At 47.2% G+C, this 22,016-nt stretch overlaps 1 protein-coding gene across 1 annotated transcript in view; it reads right to left on the bottom strand.

Moving 5' to 3' along the window:
- PKD1L2 (polycystin 1 like 2) overlaps window positions 1-22,016 on the bottom strand; it is a 91,193-nt gene that overhangs the window by 7,512 nt on the left and 61,665 nt on the right. Inside the window, exons 28-38 of the mRNA XM_032854606.1 lie at window positions 20,449-20,648; window positions 19,577-19,794; window positions 18,635-18,851; window positions 14,433-14,661; window positions 13,544-13,748; window positions 11,598-11,694; window positions 8,758-8,895; window positions 7,057-7,242; window positions 5,818-6,145; window positions 4,262-4,395; window positions 2,594-2,721 (exon numbers count right to left, since the gene is read on the bottom strand). Coding sequence (XP_032710497.1) covers window positions 2,594-2,721; window positions 4,262-4,395; window positions 5,818-6,145; window positions 7,057-7,242; window positions 8,758-8,895; window positions 11,598-11,694; window positions 13,544-13,748; window positions 14,433-14,661; window positions 18,635-18,851; window positions 19,577-19,794; window positions 20,449-20,648 — 2,080 coding nt within the window. The remainder of the gene's footprint in view (window positions 1-2,593; window positions 2,722-4,261; window positions 4,396-5,817; window positions 6,146-7,056; window positions 7,243-8,757; window positions 8,896-11,597; window positions 11,695-13,543; window positions 13,749-14,432; window positions 14,662-18,634; window positions 18,852-19,576; window positions 19,795-20,448; window positions 20,649-22,016) is intronic.

Genomic DNA, 22,016 nt, shown 5'->3' with positions numbered 1-22,016 from the left:
TCCAGCAGGGCCTACGGTATCCTGGAGAGGCTTCTCAATAAAGAAGCCCCAGAGTGCCTGGGGCCTCTCCCCAGCCTTGTGCACACACCTCATCTACTTTCAGCACCAGCTTGGGTTGTAGAATTTGGGGGCACATAAGAGTAACAGCATCTAACAAGAAAAATATTTAATTATCTCTGATGGGAAAAAAAAAAAAACTGGGGAATGGGAAAGAGCCACCCACTCTTTCATAGAGCGTTTACTTTAGAAAACGTATAATTGTGAAATCTTTCTCTGTCCCTTTGAGATGTATGCAAAGCTTCTTGAAAGTTAAACTAGCTTCAGGAATGTTTTTCTAAGGGACCTGGGAGCTTTCTTTTTGAAGGGTGAACATGAAGGAAGGTAGTACCCTTCATTTGCAGTTTCTCTGGGAGGGTAGGAACCAAGTGGTAGGCACCTGGTTCCAGGTTGCACAATTACCTCCTAGTGTGAACATGTACATTTATTTTTCCTTTTGATAAAGGCAGTTAGCAAACACAAGTGGCCATCCCAATTACTAGCTGAATTTAGGGTGGACTAGTGGGACAGATGATGCCATGAATCCTCTTGAGGATTCATTACTATTTGTCTTAAGGATGAATATGTAATGGATCCCATTTGCTCTGCAGTATGCAAAGGTGAGACTCCTTTCTGTCTTTGGAATTTCTTAGCGGATTGCCTGGGATGCACATCACAGTTTAGCATCATGCTTATTCAATAAGAAAAGTTGTTTTCTTGGGAGAAGTTAGGAGTTCTTGTTTAACAGATACAATTTCAGTTCTGTAAGAGGAAAAAAATTCTGGAGATGGTTCCATGTAGTGATGGTTCCATGACAATGTGAATGTACGCAACGTCACTGAGCTGTACATTTAAAGATGTTGGGGGTGGTAACTTCTATATTATATATATTTATCTACCACAATTAAAAATGAGTAGTTTTGGGGCACCTGGGTGGCTTAGTGGGTTAAGCCTCTGCCTTCGGCTCAGGTGATGATCTCGGGGTCTGGGGATCGAGCCCCGCATTGGGCTCTCTGCTCAACAGGGAGCCTGCTTCCTCCTCTCTCTCTGCCTGCCTCTCTGCCCACTTGTGATCTCTGTCTGTCAAATAAATAAATAAAAATCTTTTAAAAATTTTTTAAAAATGGGTAATTTTGTTAAAGTAGTTTTGGTTTTTTTTCTACCTTTGTGGAGAGGTTTTCTAGATTGGTAGGAGACTTTGTTTTAATCATCTTTCCGCATCAGGTGTCACACGTCAAAGGTATTATGTTTTGCAAGTTCTAAGTCTCCTGCTTTTCCCTCCCACTAAAGAGAATCTTCCATGGTCTGTTACATTTCCCTCTCCCTCCCTACTCTTCAGGAGAACTGATTTGTGTTTGGCTGCTAAGAGGCTAAAGTTTACCTCCATTAAAAAGGGTTGAAGGAGGGTAAGATTTTAAGAACTGCTTAAGTGGCATTTTTGAGAAAGATTTAAGGGCTTTGGAGATAAGTGTTGTGCTGCCCCTGCAGGCAGAGGGTGAGGGCAACCCAGAGGGGGAAGAGTGACCTGGGGGGTGTGATGGGGTGGGGACTGGATGTGCCTCCTTCGGTGTTCTTAGGTTGTTATTTGATGACTGTTCCCTGTTGGGTTTGCACTGGTGATGCCCAGAGGCCCCGTGGGATCCAGGTTTATATGTCTGAGGTGCGACAGAGGTGTTGAGTGTCAAGTTCAGTGAGCAGGCTCTCTGGATTCAATTTTGGCCTTGAATAAATTCCTTAATGTCTCTGGACTTCAGCTTCCTACTCTGTGAAGTGGAGCCAATAGAACCTTTCTCCTGGTATTTTTTTGTTAAGATTTTATTTATTTATTTGACACAGAGAGAGATCACAAGTAGGCAGAGAGAGGGGGGAAGCAGGTTCCCCGCTGAGCAGAGAGCCCTATGCGGGCCTCCATCTGAGGACCCTGAGATCACCAACTGAACCAAAGGCAGAGGCTTAACCCACTGAGCCACCCAGGCACCCTCTCCTGGTATTAAAGGTTCTTCAAACAATGTCTTTCACGTGGTAAACTCTCAGAGTACCGTCCTTACTTTAAAGTGGTTGTTGTGACTATTGATTGACCAGGGGATGGGGATGCCCTTTCAAGATGTCTGGTTTGCATTTTTGGTGGGGCAGGGGCATATACCGAGCTTGGAATGAGTTCCCAGCTTCCTCAAACCTCCGTCATTATCAACATCTGCACCTTCATTTTGCAACATGGTGGTATTTAAAGGTAGCAAAAGGAGATTTTTTCCCTAATACCCAGGGTCCACAGGTCAACCACTGGCTACCTTTGATATTTTTGAAAGGTCTCAGTTCTTCTCCCTTCCCCACCCAGGAAGGATCACCCTCTGAGTCTCAGTTCCTGAGAGGTCCTGAAAGCTGGTCTCTGAGCTGGGTCAAGCCCTTGGGACTGCAGAAGGACCAAAAGGGTGCCATGGCAAACAGGCTAGCAGAATGCGCCCCTCTCCCTTCTTCAGGCCTCACTCTGGGGGAGGTCCATGAGAGGGGACAGGCACGCTGCTGCCTCCATCCAATGGAGCCATCATCTACGCCTCACCTGCACAACCATGTGGTAGAGGAGGAACAGGAGGTAGATGGCTTCTGCTGCTACCACGAAGGGGTGCCAGCCGTCAGTGAAGGGGTACAGGCGTAGGCTCTGCAGGTTCACATGTGTAAGGAAGGTTCCTGGGAAGCAAAACGTGTTCTGTTCAGCCGGTCACCCGCCCACTCAAAGCCACCACTTCTGACTGGAAGGCATCAGTGACATGATGCAAACTCAGGCCCTTCCAAGGACTGGCGAGGGCAGAAGAGAAGATAAATATCCTTCAGACCCACAGACCCAAGGGACTGGGCACACGGTGGATTTCAAAGGCAATGAGCATATTAGAGGGGAGAGCCACTCCCTATCCTCTGCCTCTGGTATCAGCCAAAGCACACCATCCCACTGAACATTCATTTACTCCAGGCTGGCTCACTTAAAGCTGGTTCACCTAAAGAGAGTTCGCTGAAGATCAATTCATCTATTGACCAGTATTCCTGAAATTCAGCCTTCTTTTGAATCATCTTTCATCTATTTGTGTGTCTTGTCTTTTTGGGGGAGTATTATAATGATATTTTGTAATGATTAAAAAAAAAAAAACCAGTTTGACTGATAAAGCTACTGCCTCTGAAGACAAAGCCAACCCTGAGAATGTGAGAATGGAGAGACACAAACAACGTGAGTCCTTGCCAATATCAGTGGGCTGCTTGAACCAACAAGACCTGAAACCCATTCCTCATTTCTCATTTGTAGAAACACATGATTTAATCAGATGTGTTTGGGGACAGCCTGTTTAATTGGTCCTTATGAGCCACAAAGGTGGCAAAAAGAGTAGGAGAACACAAGGATACAAGTACTACTCCCCCCAACAAAAGGATTTGAAATAAGCACTTCATAGTGGCCAGAGACCATGGAAGTTGAAGGCCTTTTACTTTTCACTTTACATGGTTCTGAAATTTTAAAGACTACAGGTATGTATTTGTTTTACTAAAAATGTAATTTGGTACTAAAAATGGCTTAATTTTTAGAGGAAAGATGGTTGAATTTTAGGAAAATCGGTTATTAGCTGAGGAAGCTTTGGGTCAGTGTTTTCAATAGATTATGATAGCTTTAAAAGAGGTGGAAGGCGGGAAATGGAAAGAAAGAAATGGAACAGAACACAAAATATCAGAGTATACTGCATGTAGTGAAGGAAGATATTTTTGAAGCTTTTGTCTCAGTTTATGTATATTTGTATGTGAATGTATTGGAAAATAATGTAAAATGTATCTCGTCCTGTAGGTTGAGGTACAAGTTGTAAAATGTTGTTTTAGGTGAAATTATCTGTTACCAGGTCACCCCTTCTCCAGCCTTTCACTGCCAGCCCCCCAGCCTGCCTTCCCCAGAGTAGGAAGCTGAAGACGATGAGCTGTCTTCAGACTCCCAGCTTCGTTCCCTCAGGGTATCTTAGGAGACAGGCCAGAGGGAAGTGGAGGCAACTAGTAATAAGGCTGGAGCAATGCTGGAACCCGACCTTTGGGTGCCCAGGAAGAACCAAGACCCATCCCTGAGTCTCCCAAACAAAACCGGCCCCAGAACTCTGGCCCTGGGGCAGCAAGGGCCAGCCCGGTCAGGGGCCCTGGCCCAGAGGGAGGGGTGTCTGTCTTCTAGAACACCATAGATGGGGTCACAGGTGAGGCTGCCCACCCAGGGCGCTTGTCTCCAGGGTCAGAGTGATGATGCAGAACAGGTTAACGTTGGCATTGTAGACGGCGAACTCCACAAAAACAGCTCTGGTCAGTCTGTCCAGCCAGGTGTTGTCAAAGAGGTACTGGAGAATTCTGTAGGAAAAGGACTGTTTAGGGACATTTCCAATTACAGTGGCTCCCTGCCCCTCTGCCCAGGAAGGAGGCCAGCGTTTCCTGTAGAAATTTCTCCTTCTGGCTCTGCTCCATCCCCTGGGCCATAGGGCCTGGGGGCTCCTCCTGGGAGTGATCAGTTTCCCACCAATGGTGCAGTGTCTTGGCACCCATGGTCTCCTGGACGTTAGAGAAAATGTCCTGTAAGTGTGGTCCCCATAGTGCCAGCATCCGCATCATCTGGAAACTCAGTAAAAATGCAGATTCTCAGTCCCCATCCCAGATCTTTGGAAACAAATTCCTCTGGGGGATCTGTGTTTTGCAGATCTGTGTTCTGATGAGCCTTCCAGGTGAGTGTGACACTTTTTAAAATTTGAGGACCACCCATGTGAGAGGAACCACATAGAAAATCAGGGGCTTCGGCAAGCAGATTCAGCTTCCTTATCTACAGTGGTGTTAACACCAGTGCTTCGGGAACATTGTGAAGAGAAATTACAATAGTGTGTCGTTTGTGTGTAATAGTGACAGCTGCTATTACTGGCATTAATAGTGATGGGCCTGTTTTAAAATATGCCCTGTGCCCACTGGGTCTGTGTCCTGCTTTGTGTTTAGAAGAGAGAACATCAGTTGTTGCAAGTGGCAGGAAAACACTTCTTAAATGGAAACTGACAATTCCTGTCCTGTCCTGAATCCCAGGGGACCCCTGTCAGTTGTTCTCTTTAGGGTTTTGTTACCTGTGTTCCTCGAGAAGACTGAGGTGCACATGGGTTCCCTAACTTGCCTGAGGCCACACAGCTAACAGGAGCAGTGCCAAGGTTTCACACTTAGGGCTCTCTAACTCTGGAGTGTGCTGGGAGAGGCAGTCTGCATAGGCCCTGGATGTCTCTGCTCCACCATGTTGGGTATTCCAGGAATGCAAGGTCCTGGCTGGGTTTACCCAAGCCATTTCTTAAGGCTGTGTTCCCAGTGAGCAACCTCGAGGGATAAGGTAATGTCCTTCAGACAAAGCAGGCTTGCTTCTGTCACTATAGAAACAGTGAATGCTCCAAACTCAGTGTTCTTCCTTGCTACTATAATTCACTGCACATAAAAGCATGATTCTTGGCTAAGATTACGAGCCTTAGCCACTTCCTACCTGCCTGGTGGTAGATGTCTTTGTGTAGTAGAGCTCCATATCCCTACACTGGCTCTAGCAGAGGCCACCAGACTCAGCCCACCAGGCCGAGAGTGCTGGAGAGGGACTCAGATTGCAGTTTCCAGGGACCCAGAAATACAATCTGAATACTTCTGTGTCCCCCAGTTCCTCCCTAAAATGACATGAATGAGCTTTGCTGCACCTGTTAATAAGACCCAGACCCTAGGAAATGACTTTCCTTGGGTATACGTGAGTCAAGTGAGTCTTACCTTGATGCGCTTTTGCGATCAGTCCCCAAGGGGACCACATAACCTCCTCCCCGGTACACAGTGAATTTGCCCCAGATGGGACACCCTCGGCGTTGGCTCTGGCTCTGGTACTGCCAAGCCTGGGAAAAGCCACTGCTGTTATTGTGTATGGAGGCATTCCAGCCTTCCCCATAGTCTGACAGGTCTTCAATATCCAGGGAGTATGGTGCATGGCATCCGTCGAGAGAAGCCTGCAGCTGTGGGGCAAGAGGGCAAGAGCTCTCCCGGACCCTCACTTGGCGAATCTGGGCACTGCCCACCAGCTTAGAGTTCCCATCCGTGATAAAGCCTGGAGATGAAAAACAGGTGGGTCAGCCTAGCCATCAAAATTGTCTTAGTGCATCCTGGCCTGGATGTTAACATGAATTTCAGTGTACCCAGTGTAAAAACAGTCAAGAGTAAGTAGGTCATGGCCAATCACAGGCTATATTCATCACCATCTTCCACGCTTAGGTGTGGTCTACTTCCTGCATAACTTCTCTTGAGGAGTGGTACCCCCACCACCTAGTCATCAACTTGGAGACCCTTTGTGCCCTTTCTCTCAATGCCCACATCCTAATGGTCAGCAAGGCTCATCAACTCTACCTCTTTACTGTTGTCTGCACCCGTGCTCATTTCTCCATTCACCCCTTCCTCTCTTGCCTCCATCAGCCCCATCGTTTCTCGCATCCTAACTACTCTCTATTCCAACTTCCACATGATTCTAGAATGATCCTTAAGTGCAAATTCGATTATGTTACTCCCTCCCAAAGAAACTGTCAATGCCTTCTCATTTCCTTAAGCATAAAATAGAACTTCTGAGACCCTTGATGATCTGACCCCTATTTCTCTTTTGCTTTACTTTTAATGGGTCCTCAACTCATATCTTACACTGCAGCCACACTCAGCGCTTTGTAATCCCAGGGACGTGCTGTGCTACTTCAGGCTTGCCTTCCCCCTGTTGTCCCTTGCACCCGGTATACTGTTTCTGCCTAGCTGGTTCATGCTCATGTATCTCTCAATTGGAATGTCCTCCACTCTGCATCAGGGGCGGTTTAGGGCCCCTCTCTTGTGCACACACAGCCTTCTGAGGGTCTCTCTTTCAAAGCATATGGCCCTGTGGTTAGTGGCTCTCTGTGAGGCTGATGGTGATAGTCACCCACTCCTGTTCCTAGAAAGCAGTCTGCACAAGAAATCTGTCTTCAGGTGAGGGAAAAGTACCTGGATAATAACTGTATAGGTTGCTCAGGAGGGTGGTGTTGGCCCACACGAAGAACTCTCTGAAGCTTAACACAGCTGAAAAGCCTTGGGTGAAGCTGTGCTCAAGGTGTCTGTTGAAGTGGTAGGTGCTGGGGTCCCTCTGCCCATAGGCGACCAGCAGCAGCATCCACAGGAAGCCCAGGTATGCTGAAAGTGGAGGCGTAGCCCCTGGTCAGGCAGGGTTCCCAAATCCCACCAGCCCAAGGCAGGAAACAGAATGGCATACAACTCAGAATAGTTGAGGTCTTGTAGACCAGCTTCTTGCCCCCTAGTGACAGTGGAACCAATCCTTAGACAGTGGGAAGGAGTTAAATCCACAGATATGAGCTTGCCACCTGGATTCAAATCCTGGCTCCGCCACTTCCTGTCTATGTGCTTTACTAGTGACTTAACCCCTCTGCTTAACCCCTCGTTAACCCTAGTCACTAGCTTTACTAGTGACTTAACTAGTGACTTAACCCCTCTGCTTTACTCTCCTCATCTGTGAAGTGGGGATAATAATTCTGTTTCATAGGGTTGTAATAAATTAATATTTATTAAGCACTTAAAAATAGGGCTTGCCCAGAGTTCATGCTATATAAACATTTCTTAAAAAGAATCTTCTGAAAATGGTGCTCTGCCATGTTACAATGCTGAGGATAGAGCAATGAAAATGACAGTTGTGTTCTGTGCGCTCGTGGAGCTCACCTGTGGACAGGTGAGTGTGATGTAAGGGCCCCTTACATACAAAGATTTAGTTTAGGAGGCCAGCCATCAGAATGTGGGGGGTGCAGAGCATTACCCAGAATCTCTGGGTTCAGGGCCTGGGAATATGCATCCCAGCAAGCCCTCCCTGGGCTGAACTGGGGCTCTGCCCACACCTCTAGGCTCTCTTCATTCTGTAACATGCTGCTACTCCTATGCAAGCTCCCCTGCTCTCTGCATTTGTCTGGCTGTATGTGCTCAACCATTGGGAAGGCAGGGCAGGAGTGCTGCAGGGTCCATGTCCTCCCCGAGAGCAGCCTTCACCAGTGACCTGTGTGACAACCTGGAGGTGTGTACTATATACCCCCACAGAGGTCCCCAGCAGGACTGAGCTCCAGGTCTCACACGTAAACCACTCATCATCACACCTTCTTTCACCTCCCTTCTCTTCTATACTTTCCTTTTCTCTACCAGTATTTCCCAGGATCACCTCCCAAAGCAACTACTTGTACCCCAATCTGCTTATGGGAGAACCCAGACTAAGATACAGAGTGTTGTTTGAAAGCAGGCTTGGGGAGTCTTTCCGAAGACATAGTCTTTGGGCTGAGAATTAAAGAATAAGGACTTAGTCAAAAGAAAAGATGGGGAGAAGAGGAGATACATTCCAAGCAGATTAGATTAGCCTGGGCAAAGGCCTGGGGTCCAGAGAGTGAAGGAGTCCCAGGAGCAGCAGAACATGGTGTGTCCAGAGCTCAGAGCACAACGGGCTACAAGAGTGACCCAGGGTCGGCAGAGCCACAGTAGGGAGTTTGGATTTTATCCTAAGGGCCATGTGGGGCCACCAAGGGATTTTAAGTATAGGGGAGAAGCTGGGGTGAGACAGTATGGGTCTGTCAAAGATTATACTGTTGTCTGTTGAAGTCTGTGCTGACAACCAGTGAGTGAGGAGACTGCTTGTGGGTGACCTTGGTTGCCTACCCAAGATTTCTCTGATGAAGGCAAATGTCTTCTGTTCCTTGAGATGGGTGGTTTTCATCTTCTCGACGTCAGCGGCCAAAGGCGGCTGGTAAATGTCCTTTCTGCTGCATCGTCGTGCTCGGAACAAGACAGAGGGGTCTGTGAAAGCAAAGACATGAGGACCGTCGCCCAAAAGGCAGTGGAACCAGCCTCAGCTTTTGCAACCAGAAACCTCCTGTCTTCACCAGGAATAACAGGATCCACCATTCCTACTCCTCAGGAGCCATTTCCCAATGCTGCCCTCCATGCCTCTGCTGCTGCCATCCCTATGCTCAAAATTCTGACCCTACTCCAGCTGGAGGATTCTCCTCATATTGAAAGCACAACACCCTCCCCTCCCTGTGCTCCTGAACCCTAAGACAGATCCCAGTGTTCCCGAAACTGTAATGGATGGAAGAAAGAGGGTAACTAATATTTCAAAGTCCTGTCATGTCTAAGTATCTTCTTTTTTTAAGCCACTTTATTGAACTATAATTTTCATAAATTTTCCCACTGGACGTCTACAATACAATGATTTTAGTACATTTATAGAGTTGTGCACCCATCACCAAAACCCACTTTTAGAACATTTTCATCAACCCAGAAAGTTCCCTCACGTCCCCATGAAGTCAGTCCCCACTCCCAGTCTGTCCTACCCTTAGCCTCATTAATCTGCTTTCTGTCTCTATAGATTTTTTTTCTGGATATTACATATAAATGGAATCCTACAGTGCATCGTTTCTTGTGTCTGGCTTCTTTCACTTAGCATAATGGTTTGGAGTCCATCCATGTTGTTGTGTAATTAGTATTTAGTTCCTTTTTTGGTATGGGTGCACTCCTGTCCATGCATTCACATCTAGATTGTTACTAGTGTTGGCTATTAGGAATAATGCTGCTACGAACATTCACATACAGGTGATTTCTCTCACATAAATTCCTAGGAGCAGCAGTTGGCTATTTTAGATGAACCTGCTCTGAACATGTATATACAAGTTTTTGCATGCAAATAAGTCTTCATGTCTCTGAGATAAATGCCCAAGAATGCAATTGCTGCAGCATATGGTGAGTCCATTTTTACTTTTGAAAGAAACTGCCAAACTTTTCCAGAGTGACAGCATCCATTCCCACCAGCAGTGTGTGAATGCTCCAGTTTCTCTGCATCCTTGTCAGCACTTTTTACTTTACATTTTACTTTTAGCCATTCCGATAGGGGCATATTGTCCCAAATGTCTTTTGAATCCATGCCTTCTGTTCCACCCCCAGTGCCAGGACATGTCACCTCTTGTCTGGACCATTCCAGTAGTCTTTTCCCCACTGGTACTTTTGACCCAGTACTTTTGGTTTCCTAAGAGCAGCCACAGTGATCTTTCTCAAATCACAAGATAGATCATGCCTCTCTCCTCTGCAGCACTCCGGAATCCCAGTACCGGGTGCTACAAGGCTCTGCTCCCCACCCACCTCTCGGTCGTCATCTTGAACCATTCTCCCCCTAATTCCCCTTGCTTGGTCCACACTGTCTGTAATCACTATAAAATGACAAGCTCTGCTGCACCTCAGGGCCTTTGCAAGGGCCCAATGTGCTTCCCTCCCTTCGCCAGGCTCCAGTAGCCAACATAGGTACTACTTCAGCAGAGAGGCCTGCGTTCTCCTGTGCGCTCCCTGAGTTCTCACATTTTGCGCTTGTGTTGTTTACTTGTCTAATGTGTGTCTCCCTGTGGGCTGTGCTTTCCAAGGGCAACCTGCTCCATCTCGTGCTGCATTGCCAGGGATGAGAGCAGGGATTGGCTTTAAATGGTCAAGAGGGAACCTTTGAGGATGACAGATTAGGAGGATGGTTGCACAACTCTAGAAATTTACTAAAATCAATGAGTTACACACTCACAATGAGTGGGTTTTATGTAAATCATGGTCCTAAGCCATCGAACTGCCTGGCACACAGCAAGTACTCCCTGAGTGGCTGCCAAAAGAATGACTGAATGAATATTTAATTGTTCTCAAAGCTGGCGTCTCTTGGGACAAAAATTACTCTTTTGTCTTGGGAAGATTTTAATGGACCTTTTGGATCCTCAAAGCCAAAACAAAAAAAGCTCAAACCCTATCCTAGAGTGGAAGAATACCAGCCCATGCGGAGGAAACCACGCTATGTAATAATATCGGTACAATAATATAGGTATGCCTTTTGTTTATTCCCGTTGTATTTTCCCCGAATGTCAGAATCTCTGTCTACACTGCTGGAGTGCTGACTCTGTTCTGTCCGCTTGTTTGTTTTGTGATTATCTTACTGCAGGCATTCTCAGGAGTTTAGGCTGTGAAATGAGAAACCAGCTGCGGGACAGGGGGCTGCTCAGTGGCCTCATCCAGCAGGGGTCAGCATGGCTCTGTTTTAATAAAACTTCATTTATGGAAACTTCCTTTATGGAAAGTGGGCTAGATTTGGCCTCATGGCTGTAGTTTACAGACCCTTGTCCCGGAACTCTGTAGCCTACCTGCAAGCATCTTTGGTTTTGGTTTTCATTCTAAAGACCAGGGCCCTGAGCCGAGGAGGAGAAAGCTGCTTGCTTGGGATTACACAGAGAATGATGCCCGCGCAAAGTGTGGCCCCCAAGGGGCCTTTTCTGGCCAAGGGTCGTGCTTTGGTGCCAGAGACAAAGGCTGGGGTAGAGAAGGAACAAGGTTGCTTTAGAGAGTTTTGGATGGTTTGGGGGTGCTTCCCCAGTCAGGGGTGAAGGAATGATGGGGTAAAAAAGTCAGCAGCTGGGCTTTGTAGGGCCGTCTCATCTTCATCGGGTTCTAGGCCCCTGCCTCCACCTATGCACTATTACCTGGGCCAGATAGACGTCCTGGGAGGGAGGCCACCAGCTCTTCCTCATCCTCTACTCTCTTCAAGACCAGTGCAAAGAAGGCAGCAAAGCCCAGCACCTGAAACACACCCACTGTGAACCCCAGGCCTGGGCTGGACACCGTCAGCTCCTTATCAGAGAGGGGTCAGGATCAAGGCCACATCTGTATCCTGGGCACAGAAGCCATACTTCTCTGAGGAAGTAAGGTGGGAACCAGGCCATTCTGCGCCAAGAGGGGATGTGGCTGTGAAGGGAATGGGCCAGAGCACCTGGCCGCCAAGCAGAAACTGTGAATCCTGAGCTCCCCCTGCTTCTCATACCACCGGAGCTTTCCCACCTGCACTTTCGTACCTGCACTCCCCTGCTGATAGAGCTCCCTCTTATTTCTTTTTTTTTTTTTTTTTAAAGGATCTGTACTCGAGGAACTACCGAACACTCATGAAAGAAATTGAAGAAGACACAAAAAGATGGAAGACCATTCCATGCTCTTGGATCGGAAGAATAAACATTGTTAAAATGTCTATACTGCCTAGAGCAATCTATACTTTTAATGCCATTCTGATCAAAATTCCACCGGTATTTTTCAAAGAGCTAGAGCAAATAATCCTAAAATTTGTATGGAATCAGAAGAGACCCCGAATTGCTAAGGAAATGTTGAAAAACAAAAATAAAACTGGCGGCATCACATTGCCTGATTTCAAGCTTTACTACAAAGCTGTGATCACCAAGACAGCATGGTACTGGCATAAAAACAGACACACAGACCAGTGGAACAGAGCAGAGAGCCCAGATATGGACCCTCAACGCTATGGTCAAATGATCTTCAACAAAACAGGAAAAAATACACAGTGGAAAAGAGACAGTCTCCTCTTATTTCTTATACTATCTCTAGTGCTGAATTACATCTCCCTCCCTCCCTCCCTCCGCCCCTCCCCCTTTCTTCATTCCATCCATGCCTTTACCTCTGCGCCAACAGTGCATGAGCTTAGTAAGATTCTGGGCTTTGGTTGGGAACAGAATGGCTCACTACTCCATTCTTACTATTCTCAGACTAGATTGGAGATGTTGGGAGTTGTTTAAATCTTCTGATAAAGGGTATTCAGGAAAGAACTGGGGACTATCAGGTAAAATGGGGGTTAGGGATTTGGAGAGTCTCATAGGTGAAAAGATTCACTGTAAATGTCCCTTCCTTTCTGCAGCCCCCGCCCCCTCACCCCAACACACACAGTATATTCCTACCACCTGACTCCTTCCAGGGGGAGCCGTGGCTCCAAGCTCCAGGCTGGGGCTCAGTATTTCTCCAACTCTAACAGTAACTTTACATTTCAGAAATAGGAGTGTGTCTTCCAAATGACACACAGGTTTAATGATTTGGTGTTTTTTGTTGTTGTTGTTGTTTTTGTTTTTCTGAGGGTAAAGTTCCTCTAAATTGCTGGTCTATCTCACAATTAAAAGGATCTTTAGAATTGAGGAAATATGGTATTATTTGAGGAATTATGGCATATATATATAATATATATAATTACATATTATAGAATATAATATAGAATTGAGGAAATATGGTATTAATTGGGGAAATATGGTATATACATATAACCTAGGGCAAGATATTTGTGACCTTCCCTTCCTAACCTCTTGTCATTTATAGAACAGAGGCAAGGACCCTCCTGAGGGTGATTCTGATGCTGACCACCACATCTTGATAAGCCACTCCACCTGGCCTAGAGTCTCTGTCCCAGAGCCCCTGTCCCAGAACTTGGATTATCATAGTGATTAAGTTCATTATAATTCCCTACCTGCTACCAGCACCACCTCTCCAGCAAGGTGCTGTGTAGGTTTGTAACGAATAGACAAAGAACAGCTGAGCCTAAGGACAGGGCAGCTGGCAGGAGGGAAAGTGTGGGTGGAGGGGTCCAGGGCAGCCTGACCTTCAGGGGCTGGGTGACAAACACACTCTCCACGAAGGAGACGGCCATGGAGATGAGCCACTTCAGGGATCTGGCCCGCCCATAGTGCAGGCCGTAGAGCATGGTAAAGAAGGCTGCCACGCTGCTGGTGACTGCCACCAGGAGCCAGCCCACCACGACGAACCACCAGGGCAGGCCTCGAGGATGCTTGCTTGCCATCGGGAAGCTGAAATGCAGGATGGGTATGATCAGAGTAGCACCTGCCAGGCTCAAGTTCAAGTCCCACTTTACCCTCACCAGCTGTGTGACTGTGGCCAAGCTCCTTGACCTGTTAGATTCTGTACCTCGTACCCACCTCAAAGGGCTATTCTATATTCTATCTGGCATCTCATACCCACCTCCGTATCTGGTACCCACCTCAAAGGGCAGTTTTAATAACTTGGTGTTTTGGGTTTTTTTCTGAGGGGAAATTTCCTGTAAATTGCTGGCCTGTCTCACTTTTTTTTTTTCCCCCATGTTCACATATTTATTCTATTTTTTTAATTTTTAAAATTTTTTATAAACATATAGTGTATTATTAGCTCCAGGGGTACAGGTCTGTGCATCGCCAGGTTTACACACTTCACAGCACTCACCACAGCACATACCCTCTCTAATGTCCATAACCCACCACCCTCTCCCTACCCTCCTCCCCCCGGCCCCCCTCAGTTTGTTTTGTGACATTAAGAGTCTCTTATGGTTTGTCAGAAATGATCCCTGAAAGTATAGTCTTTGGCCTATCTCTCTTTAAAAGGGTCTTTAGAATTGAGGAAATGTATTATTCATATTATACATGTGATCTGGGTGAACATCCTTCCAAGGTGGCCAGGGGTATGGTGTCTCCCACTCAGCACCCAGGGGAGAGGATTACCTGGCATATGCTGGGGTTGGGGTGCCCAGCTGTCCCCCCAGACAGCCCTTCAGCATCTGCAGCTGGCTGAGGGCCCGGGCGTGGCTCTGGCTCTGGGGGAAGCCACAGGACCCCACCAGCCGAAGCTCTTGCTCCATGTGCTCCAACTGAAGGTAGAGACACTGCTTGTAGACATTGTCCTTCTGAGGGTCACTTGGGCCCATCTCTGGCATCAGACATCGCATTTGTTCTGGAGGACAGGGGACAGAGAGCATTAGCTAGTGCTGAATGCCAGAGCAGACTGCCTGCCACAAAAGCAATGATAGTAACAGCTTTCGGTATTGAACACTTACTATATACCATGGCATGAGAGATCTAGAAAGATGGGGAAAGGTACCAGGCTTCCATGGCCAGTTAGGATTCATACATTCCTCTTTCACCTTTTATCAAGGGCATTCTCAAAATTTCTGTACACGTCGACAGAAGAGAACAGAATAAGTATCTATCACCTGCTGCTGCAAGCACCAGCCTTTTGCCAATGTTGTTTTGTCTCTGCCCCCTCCCCCGACTTTCTTCTTTCTCTGGAATACCTTAAAGCAAATCCTAGATATGGTATTAGCTCATCAGCAAATAATATTTTAAAGATTTTTATTATTGTCAGAGAGAGCGGGCGCACAAACAGGGAAAATGGCAAGCAGAGGAGAAGTGGGCTCCCCGCTGAGCAAGGAGCCCAATGTGGGACTCTATCCCAGGGATCATGACTTGAGCTGAAGGCAGACGCTTCACCTTCTGAGCCACCCAGGCATCCCAGCAAATATATTATTATTTTAATATACACAAGATTTGCCTGGTGCCAAAGATAGTGTTAGTCTTAATCTTTTGCTTTCAACTTATTTTTATTATGAAAAATGTTAAACTTAAAGAAGTAGAGTAATGAGATGAACCTGCACACACACTCACTACTCAAAGTTATCAACTCATGACCAGTTGTGTTTCCCTGGCACCCAGCCTACTCTCTCCATGTGGATGATTTTGAAGCAAATTCCAAGGCCCGGGTCATGTCACTGATATTTTAATTTTAATATGCTTCTGGAGAATATAGGGACTCTTTTTAAAATTAAAACCATGATGATGTCATTATCAACATTTAAAATGAGTAACGATTGGGCGCCTGGGTGGCTCAGTGGGTTAAGCCGCTGCCTTCGGCTCAGGTCATGATCTCAGGGTCCTGGGATCGAGTCCCGCATCGGGCTCTCTGCTCAGCAGAGAGCCTGCTTCCCTCTCTCTCTCTCTCTCTCTGCCTGCCTCTCTGTCTACTTGTGATCTCTCCCTGTCAAGTAAATAAATAAAATCTTAAAAAAAAAAATTAAATAAATAAATAAATAAAATAAAATGAGTAACGATAATCCCTTAATAGCATGAAATACCCAGTGAGAGGTCAAGTTTCCCCCCGAATATCTCATGAGTGTTTTTATACAGTTGGTTTGTTCAAATTTCAGCTTCCTAAACGCCTGGGTGGCTCAGAGGGTTAAAGCCTCTGCCTTCGGCTCAGGTCATGATCCCAGGGTCTTGGGATCTAGCCCCACATCAGGCTCTCTGCTCAGCCGGGAGCCTGCTTCCTCCTCTCTCTTTCTGCCTGCCTCTCTGCGTACTTGTGATCTCTGTCAAATTAAAAAAAAAAAAAAAAAATTACTCATTGCAAGAAAAAAACCCTGAACATTTCCACTATTCCTGATTCCTTCTAGGGGAAGCTTGGGCTTGGCCTCTCCAGGCAGAACCAGGCCTGGGAGTCTGCCCCTGAGCTGGGAGGCTGAAGCCTCGGGGCATCTTCTCCCAGAGCAGTCAGTGTCCAGGCTGATTGGACTGGTGTTTGCAAGAGGAATGTGAAACCAGACATGGGAGGTGGCAGGAGAGAGCACACTCACCCCACAGCTCCTCTGCAGTCACCAGTGAGATGTCAATGAGTGGGAAGGTAACCAGCACTGTGGAGAAGCGTGCAACTGGGCTCGGGTTAGAGGACAGTGAAGGTCTGGGACAACATCAACTCTGCCTCCCTCTGACTCAGGCCTCCTCCCTTACCCTCCTCGCTGAAGCCACAGCTGCAGTTTCTGACATCAACAGCCTTCATGGTGCAAGCCCTCTGGCAATGTTTCTGGAAGATACCATCTCTCCCAATCAACTGTAACACCGCTTACTGAATACCTGCTTTGTACCAGGCTTGGTCTAAGTTTTCCTGTGTCTTATGACCTCATTCAGTCCTCAGAATGAGCCAAGAGGCAAAGTGGATCAATACTCCCATTTTACAGGGCAGGAAGCTGAGTCATAGGCTGAGCAACTTGTCCAAAGTTGCACAGCTACTGTTGCAGCAGGGAGAGCCCTAGGGCCTGGCTGACTCAAGAGTCCCTATTCTAAGGCCTCTGCTATGAACACCAAAGTCCCCAAACTCAAGGCCAGGAGTCCAGTGCAGGCATCAGCAGAGCTCCTGCAAGACAGCCTTCATGGGCAGTCCAAGTCCAACTGTCCGGGACAAATCCTCCAGGGTGGCTGGATCATGGAGGTCAAGATGGGGCTGACCACGGGGTCAGCATGAGCCTGGCCAATAAGGATGTGGGATCTTGTTTTGAGGGCACTGACTCTCAACATTAAGTGTGCTCGAAAGTCACCTGAGTGACTGGTTGAAACTGCAGATCCCGACCTCAGCCCCAGAAATGTAATTCACTGCATCAGAGGTGTGGCCAAGAGTTTATGAATTCAGATTCCCCATTCTGTAGACCCCATCCATGTCTGTGTTCTAAACAAGGTTTAGATAGTGATCAGCCTGGTGTATCAAAAATGGCAGCATTCTTAACCCACACCAGCCATTATGACAGCCACTGGCCCCATTAATTGATTGAAATTAAGTTGAGAACTGCAGGGGCACCTGGGTGGCTCCGGTGGTTGAGCAACTGCCTTCGGTTCAGGTCATGATCCTGGAGTCCCAGGATTGAGTCCCACATCGGGCTGCCAGCTCTGCAGGGAGTCTGCTTCTCTCTCTGAACTTCTCCCCTCTCATGTGCCCTCTCTCACTCTCTCTCTCTCTCTCTCTCTCTCTCAAATAAATACATAAAAATCTTTAAGAAAAAAAAAAAAAGATGAGAACTGCAGTTTTTCAGTCACACCAGCCACATTTCAAGTGCTCAGGAGCTACATGGGGCCTGTGGCTCTCATACTGCCATGCAGAGATGCAGAACATTTCCAGCACTGTGGGCAGTTCTGTTGGACAGCCTGGTCTGAACACTGGTGGCATTGATGTGGGTGGAAGATGGACAGGAAAGAAATAATGGTACTAAATTCTAGCTGAATACTCTTTGAAAAAGCTCCAGGTTTGAGACCTGCTATCTCTCTGCCAAACAGAACAAGTGTTAAAAGGGTGTTAAAGACACACTTGTAACCAAACTGAGATTTGCTTCTGGAAAGTCTGGAACAGAATGGAGGAGTGACTTTTTCACTCTACAACTCAGTGTTCTTTAATGTTTTTTACTGTCCTGTCCATCATCTTGTGTCCTGCCCCTCACATGTGGAAGTGGATCTGGTTTGACGTTGCATCCCCCAGTACTTTACAGAAAAGGAAACTGAGGCACAGAGAACTGAAGTAACCTGTCCAAAGTCACACAGCCCATTAATGGCAGAGCCAGTACCCAGAGTTACCAGGCTGGCCAATGCTGTTCTTACCATATATGAAAGACCAGCCTGCCTTTTTGCTTTGTGCTTTCCATAATGATCTCCTATGCTTACATCACCCCATGCATGTTTGTTGCATGCTTTCTATGTGTTGTACAGGGCCAGGCACTAGGGAAACGATGGAGACAGAACAGTCAGATGGCTCTGACCTCACAGAGCTCACAGTCCAGCAAAGTTGGCTGCAGACTTTAAACAGCTCTTCCCCCAAGTCATGATTTGGCAGGGTGGCATTAAAGCAATGCAGGAGATGCTAAGAACATTCCAGATGGAAGGACAAGATGTGGGATGGTCTTTAGCGGGAAGGCAGCTTGGTGTTGTGAAGAGAGCGGGTTGCCTGTGTGCAGAGAGAGAGAAGTGATGGCAGGTGGTTGCAGTGGAGGTCAGTGAGGGAGGAGACCCTGTAGGACATCTTCACTCCCTAGTGATACAGAGCCGGCCCTAAGTCCTGTATCCACCTGGTCCAGACGTGCCCCTTTTCTCAGCTCAGAAACATCATGACTTACCTTTTGCTTGTAGAGACCCAAGAGGGAGCATTAAATGGTTCTCTCTCTGTTTGGCTTCCTCCCAGAGCTCTGGCCCTGCCACGTTCTGCAGACAGACAATGTCCTGCACCAAGGCCAGAAGGTGATTGATGTCCATTGGTGCTGCTGAGTCCCAGCCGGAGGCAGGTGATGGCACCTTCAGAGCTTTAAACAGCGAGCTGACGAGTCTCCACATATCCTGCAAGTCAGCCCAGGTAGGGTAAGGGGAACATGAGCAAAGGTGAGGGAGGCAGTATCGTAGTTAAGAGGCTACGTAGTTAAGAGCTACTCCGGGGCTTGGCAGTCTGGGTTCATCCCAGCTTTGCCCACAGAGATATGATGTTGGATCACCCTGAGCCATTTATCTCTAGGATTCGAACTGACGCATTCCAGGTTGTATTTCTCAAAGTGCGTCATGTAGTAGGTGCTTAGTAAATGTTTATTGAGTGCATGAATGCAGAGGGAGTCCCTTCTCTGGGTTTCCAGCTGTGATCTATGATAAAGGTATAATATTGTGTACACACTATGTACCCCGAAAGTGTGTGTATATATGTAGGTGTGTGTATGTATGTGTTCACGTGTGTGTATGTATGTCTATGGTAGGTGTGTGTGCATATGTATGTGTGTACATGTACAGGTGTGCAAAGGCCTATCTATGTGTGTTTGTGTATGCCTTTGTATATGTATGTGCACATGCATGTATACCTGTCTATAAGTGTGTGCATGTATACGCATGCACCTGCACAGTGTGTATACATGTGTGCACACATGTGCCCAACTGAACATGCATGTGTGTGTGCGCACACAAGTGTGTGTCATTGATGACTCTTGGAGGCTGATGCTGTCATCCATCAGGGGTTGCCAGATCTCAAGCCCCAGTACTCCCCCAACCATTTCTGCCCACCGTCAAGGCTGAAGACATGCCTTGGTCACCACTTCAAGTGTCAGAAGGCCATTCTCCATGGGCTGTTGTGAGGAGGCCAGGCTAGGGGAGCCCCTATCCCATTTCTCAGTGTTCTGCTCCTTAGTGACCCGAGGACAGGTGTTTCGAAAGATCTGAACGATTAGGAGATTGATGGGGAACGTGAGGAGAGAGCTCTCCAGTCCAATCATCACTTCCTGCCAAGCAAATTCAATTTCACCTAGGACGGAGGAAGAAAAGGGTTAATGGAACGTTTTCTCCACCACTTCCAGAAGGTGGGTGTGCAGTAAAGACTGACCTTTCCCAAAGAGGCTTGGCCCTTGAGTGGCTCCTGGGAGGTGACCTCTAAGCTCTTGGGATGTTCTGTCTGGTAGATACCCCTTGTTTACCCGAGGTCTTGGGCCACGCTGTATAGTCTATGTTAACAGTGATTTCTGGTGTGGGCCTTCACCATACAGTGTCACCTCAGCCTCTGGAGGGGCTACTGGCTAAGGTCAGCCATGCGGGGTGTCAGCCATGTCTATGTGAGCAAGCCCCAATAACACCTCCGGACACCAGGGCTTAGGGAGTGTCCCTTGTTGGCAATACTCCATGTGTGTTGTCACACATCATTGTTGGGACGAGACTGACCATTGTCACTGCTTCCCTGGGAGAACACAACTGAAAGTTCTGCCCTGGTCTCCCCTGGACCCTGCCCCATGTGCCTCATTCTTTTCCTGATTTTAATTGTATCCTTTCTCTGTAATGAGCATAATGGTGTTTCTGACTTCTGTGAGTAGTTCTAGAGAATTCTTGAACCTGAAGGTGGTCTTGGGACCTCTGGAATTGTGTGACACCCACTGACCACTAGCTCTGTCACGACATCGGGACTTACCCAAGTCCATCTTTTGTTCAGCTGGGTCCTTGGGAACACCCCAGAACATGATGCTGGTCAGCATGGTGCAGAGGAGCAGGGAGAAGCAGCAGGACACCCTCTGGACACGGGTGAAGTTGCTCCGAGCTGTGCAGCTGAAGATGGAATACCAGATGTGTCCATCCTGGAAGCCTGTGGACGTCTTCATGAAAAACAGGTGCCTGTGAAAAGGCAGGGAGAGGGGGCAGAGATGGGAGAAGACTGGTCTCTCCGGAGCAATCTTGGGATAAGAGGGAGGTGTTTGCTTCTAAGATTTATTCTCTGTTTTCTCTCATGTGGAAGATATACAGCATCTTAACATCACTTAGTTAGTGATGGGGGTTCTGAACAGAGGAGGTTGGAATCCTAGGTGGCCCTCCTACCTGCTCTGTGTCCTCAGGCAAGTTACTTTACTCTCTCTCTGCACGTCAGTTACTCATCTGTAAAATGGGGGTTATAATAGAACCTGCCTCATGTGATTTCTGAAAGGATTAAGTGATGATTTTTGTACAACATTTGGCAAAGTAGCTAACATCTATGTGAGTGCTCGTCAGTATTAGCCATTATCATTTTTGTTGTAATTTTAATATAATCCTATAACTATAGTATTATTAGGTTTATTATAACTAGTGCATTAGATGATATTGGTTAAAAATCCCAGGCTTTAGCTTCAGACTCAGTTTAAGAGAATCAAAATTGCAAGACAGGATTTCTGGAAATGATACCGTATTCTCCTTAGGCATCTGTGTTAGTCTAGGATTTGGTCTAGAATTTAGTCTAACCGCAGGACTTACAAGGGGCCCCCATTCACCTTGAGATTGTGTGGAACTGATACTCCCAACTGGTGCCCGTTCTGGTGGCTAATGCCAGCACCCCTCAGACTTGCATGGTACTTTGACTGTCCCACAGTCTGTGCTGTGGGAGTGGCCTGGACTCAAAGGTGGCTAAGGAGAGAGGTCGGCTGTCAACAACAGTGATTTCCATGTGATTGTTCTACTCAATGTTCTGCTGATAGTTCCACAAATATTTGGTGAGCCTGGTGTTGTGTGCCAGGTGTTCTGCTGGGCACCGAGATTCATGAGGGAATGACACAGCCCTGCCTTTAGGCAGCTCTCTGTCTGGTTTTCAAGTATCACAAGTCTGATGCATTGGGAGGATCATATCTGCTCATGTAATAGAGCACTTACTCTGAGACGCTTACTGTGCTAAGTATACTACCCACATCACCTCACGGGACCGGCACAGGTTCCCTTGGGGGAGGCACATTGAACAACTCATTTTTCAGATGTGGAAGCTGAGACCTGGAGAGGTGAACTGACTTTTGCAAGGGCATGTAGCAAGTCAGAAGCATGCATGTGAAACTGGGAGCCATGTGCCCACATCAGTGTTCTGTCTGTCCTTGGGTCCAAGTGTCTCTGACTTGGACTTTTTCTCTTTGCAGGCTGAGCTATTCCCAGTGGCAGCTAGGAGGGAAAGACACCTTTCAGTAAATGCACTGGAAACTGACTTTGTTTTGAACCTAACTCAGAAGCCATTTAAAGTAGAGGTCA

The sequence above is a fragment of the Lontra canadensis genome, unplaced genomic scaffold (genome assembly GCF_010015895.1).
Source record: "Lontra canadensis isolate GAN:19392208 unplaced genomic scaffold, GSC_riverotter_1.0 scaffold8, whole genome shotgun sequence".
In the NCBI taxonomy this organism is placed as follows: domain Eukaryota; kingdom Metazoa; phylum Chordata; class Mammalia; order Carnivora; family Mustelidae; genus Lontra; species Lontra canadensis.
The sequence above is the reverse complement of the archived record's forward strand: the minus strand, read 5'-3'. Positions and strand labels throughout refer to the sequence as shown.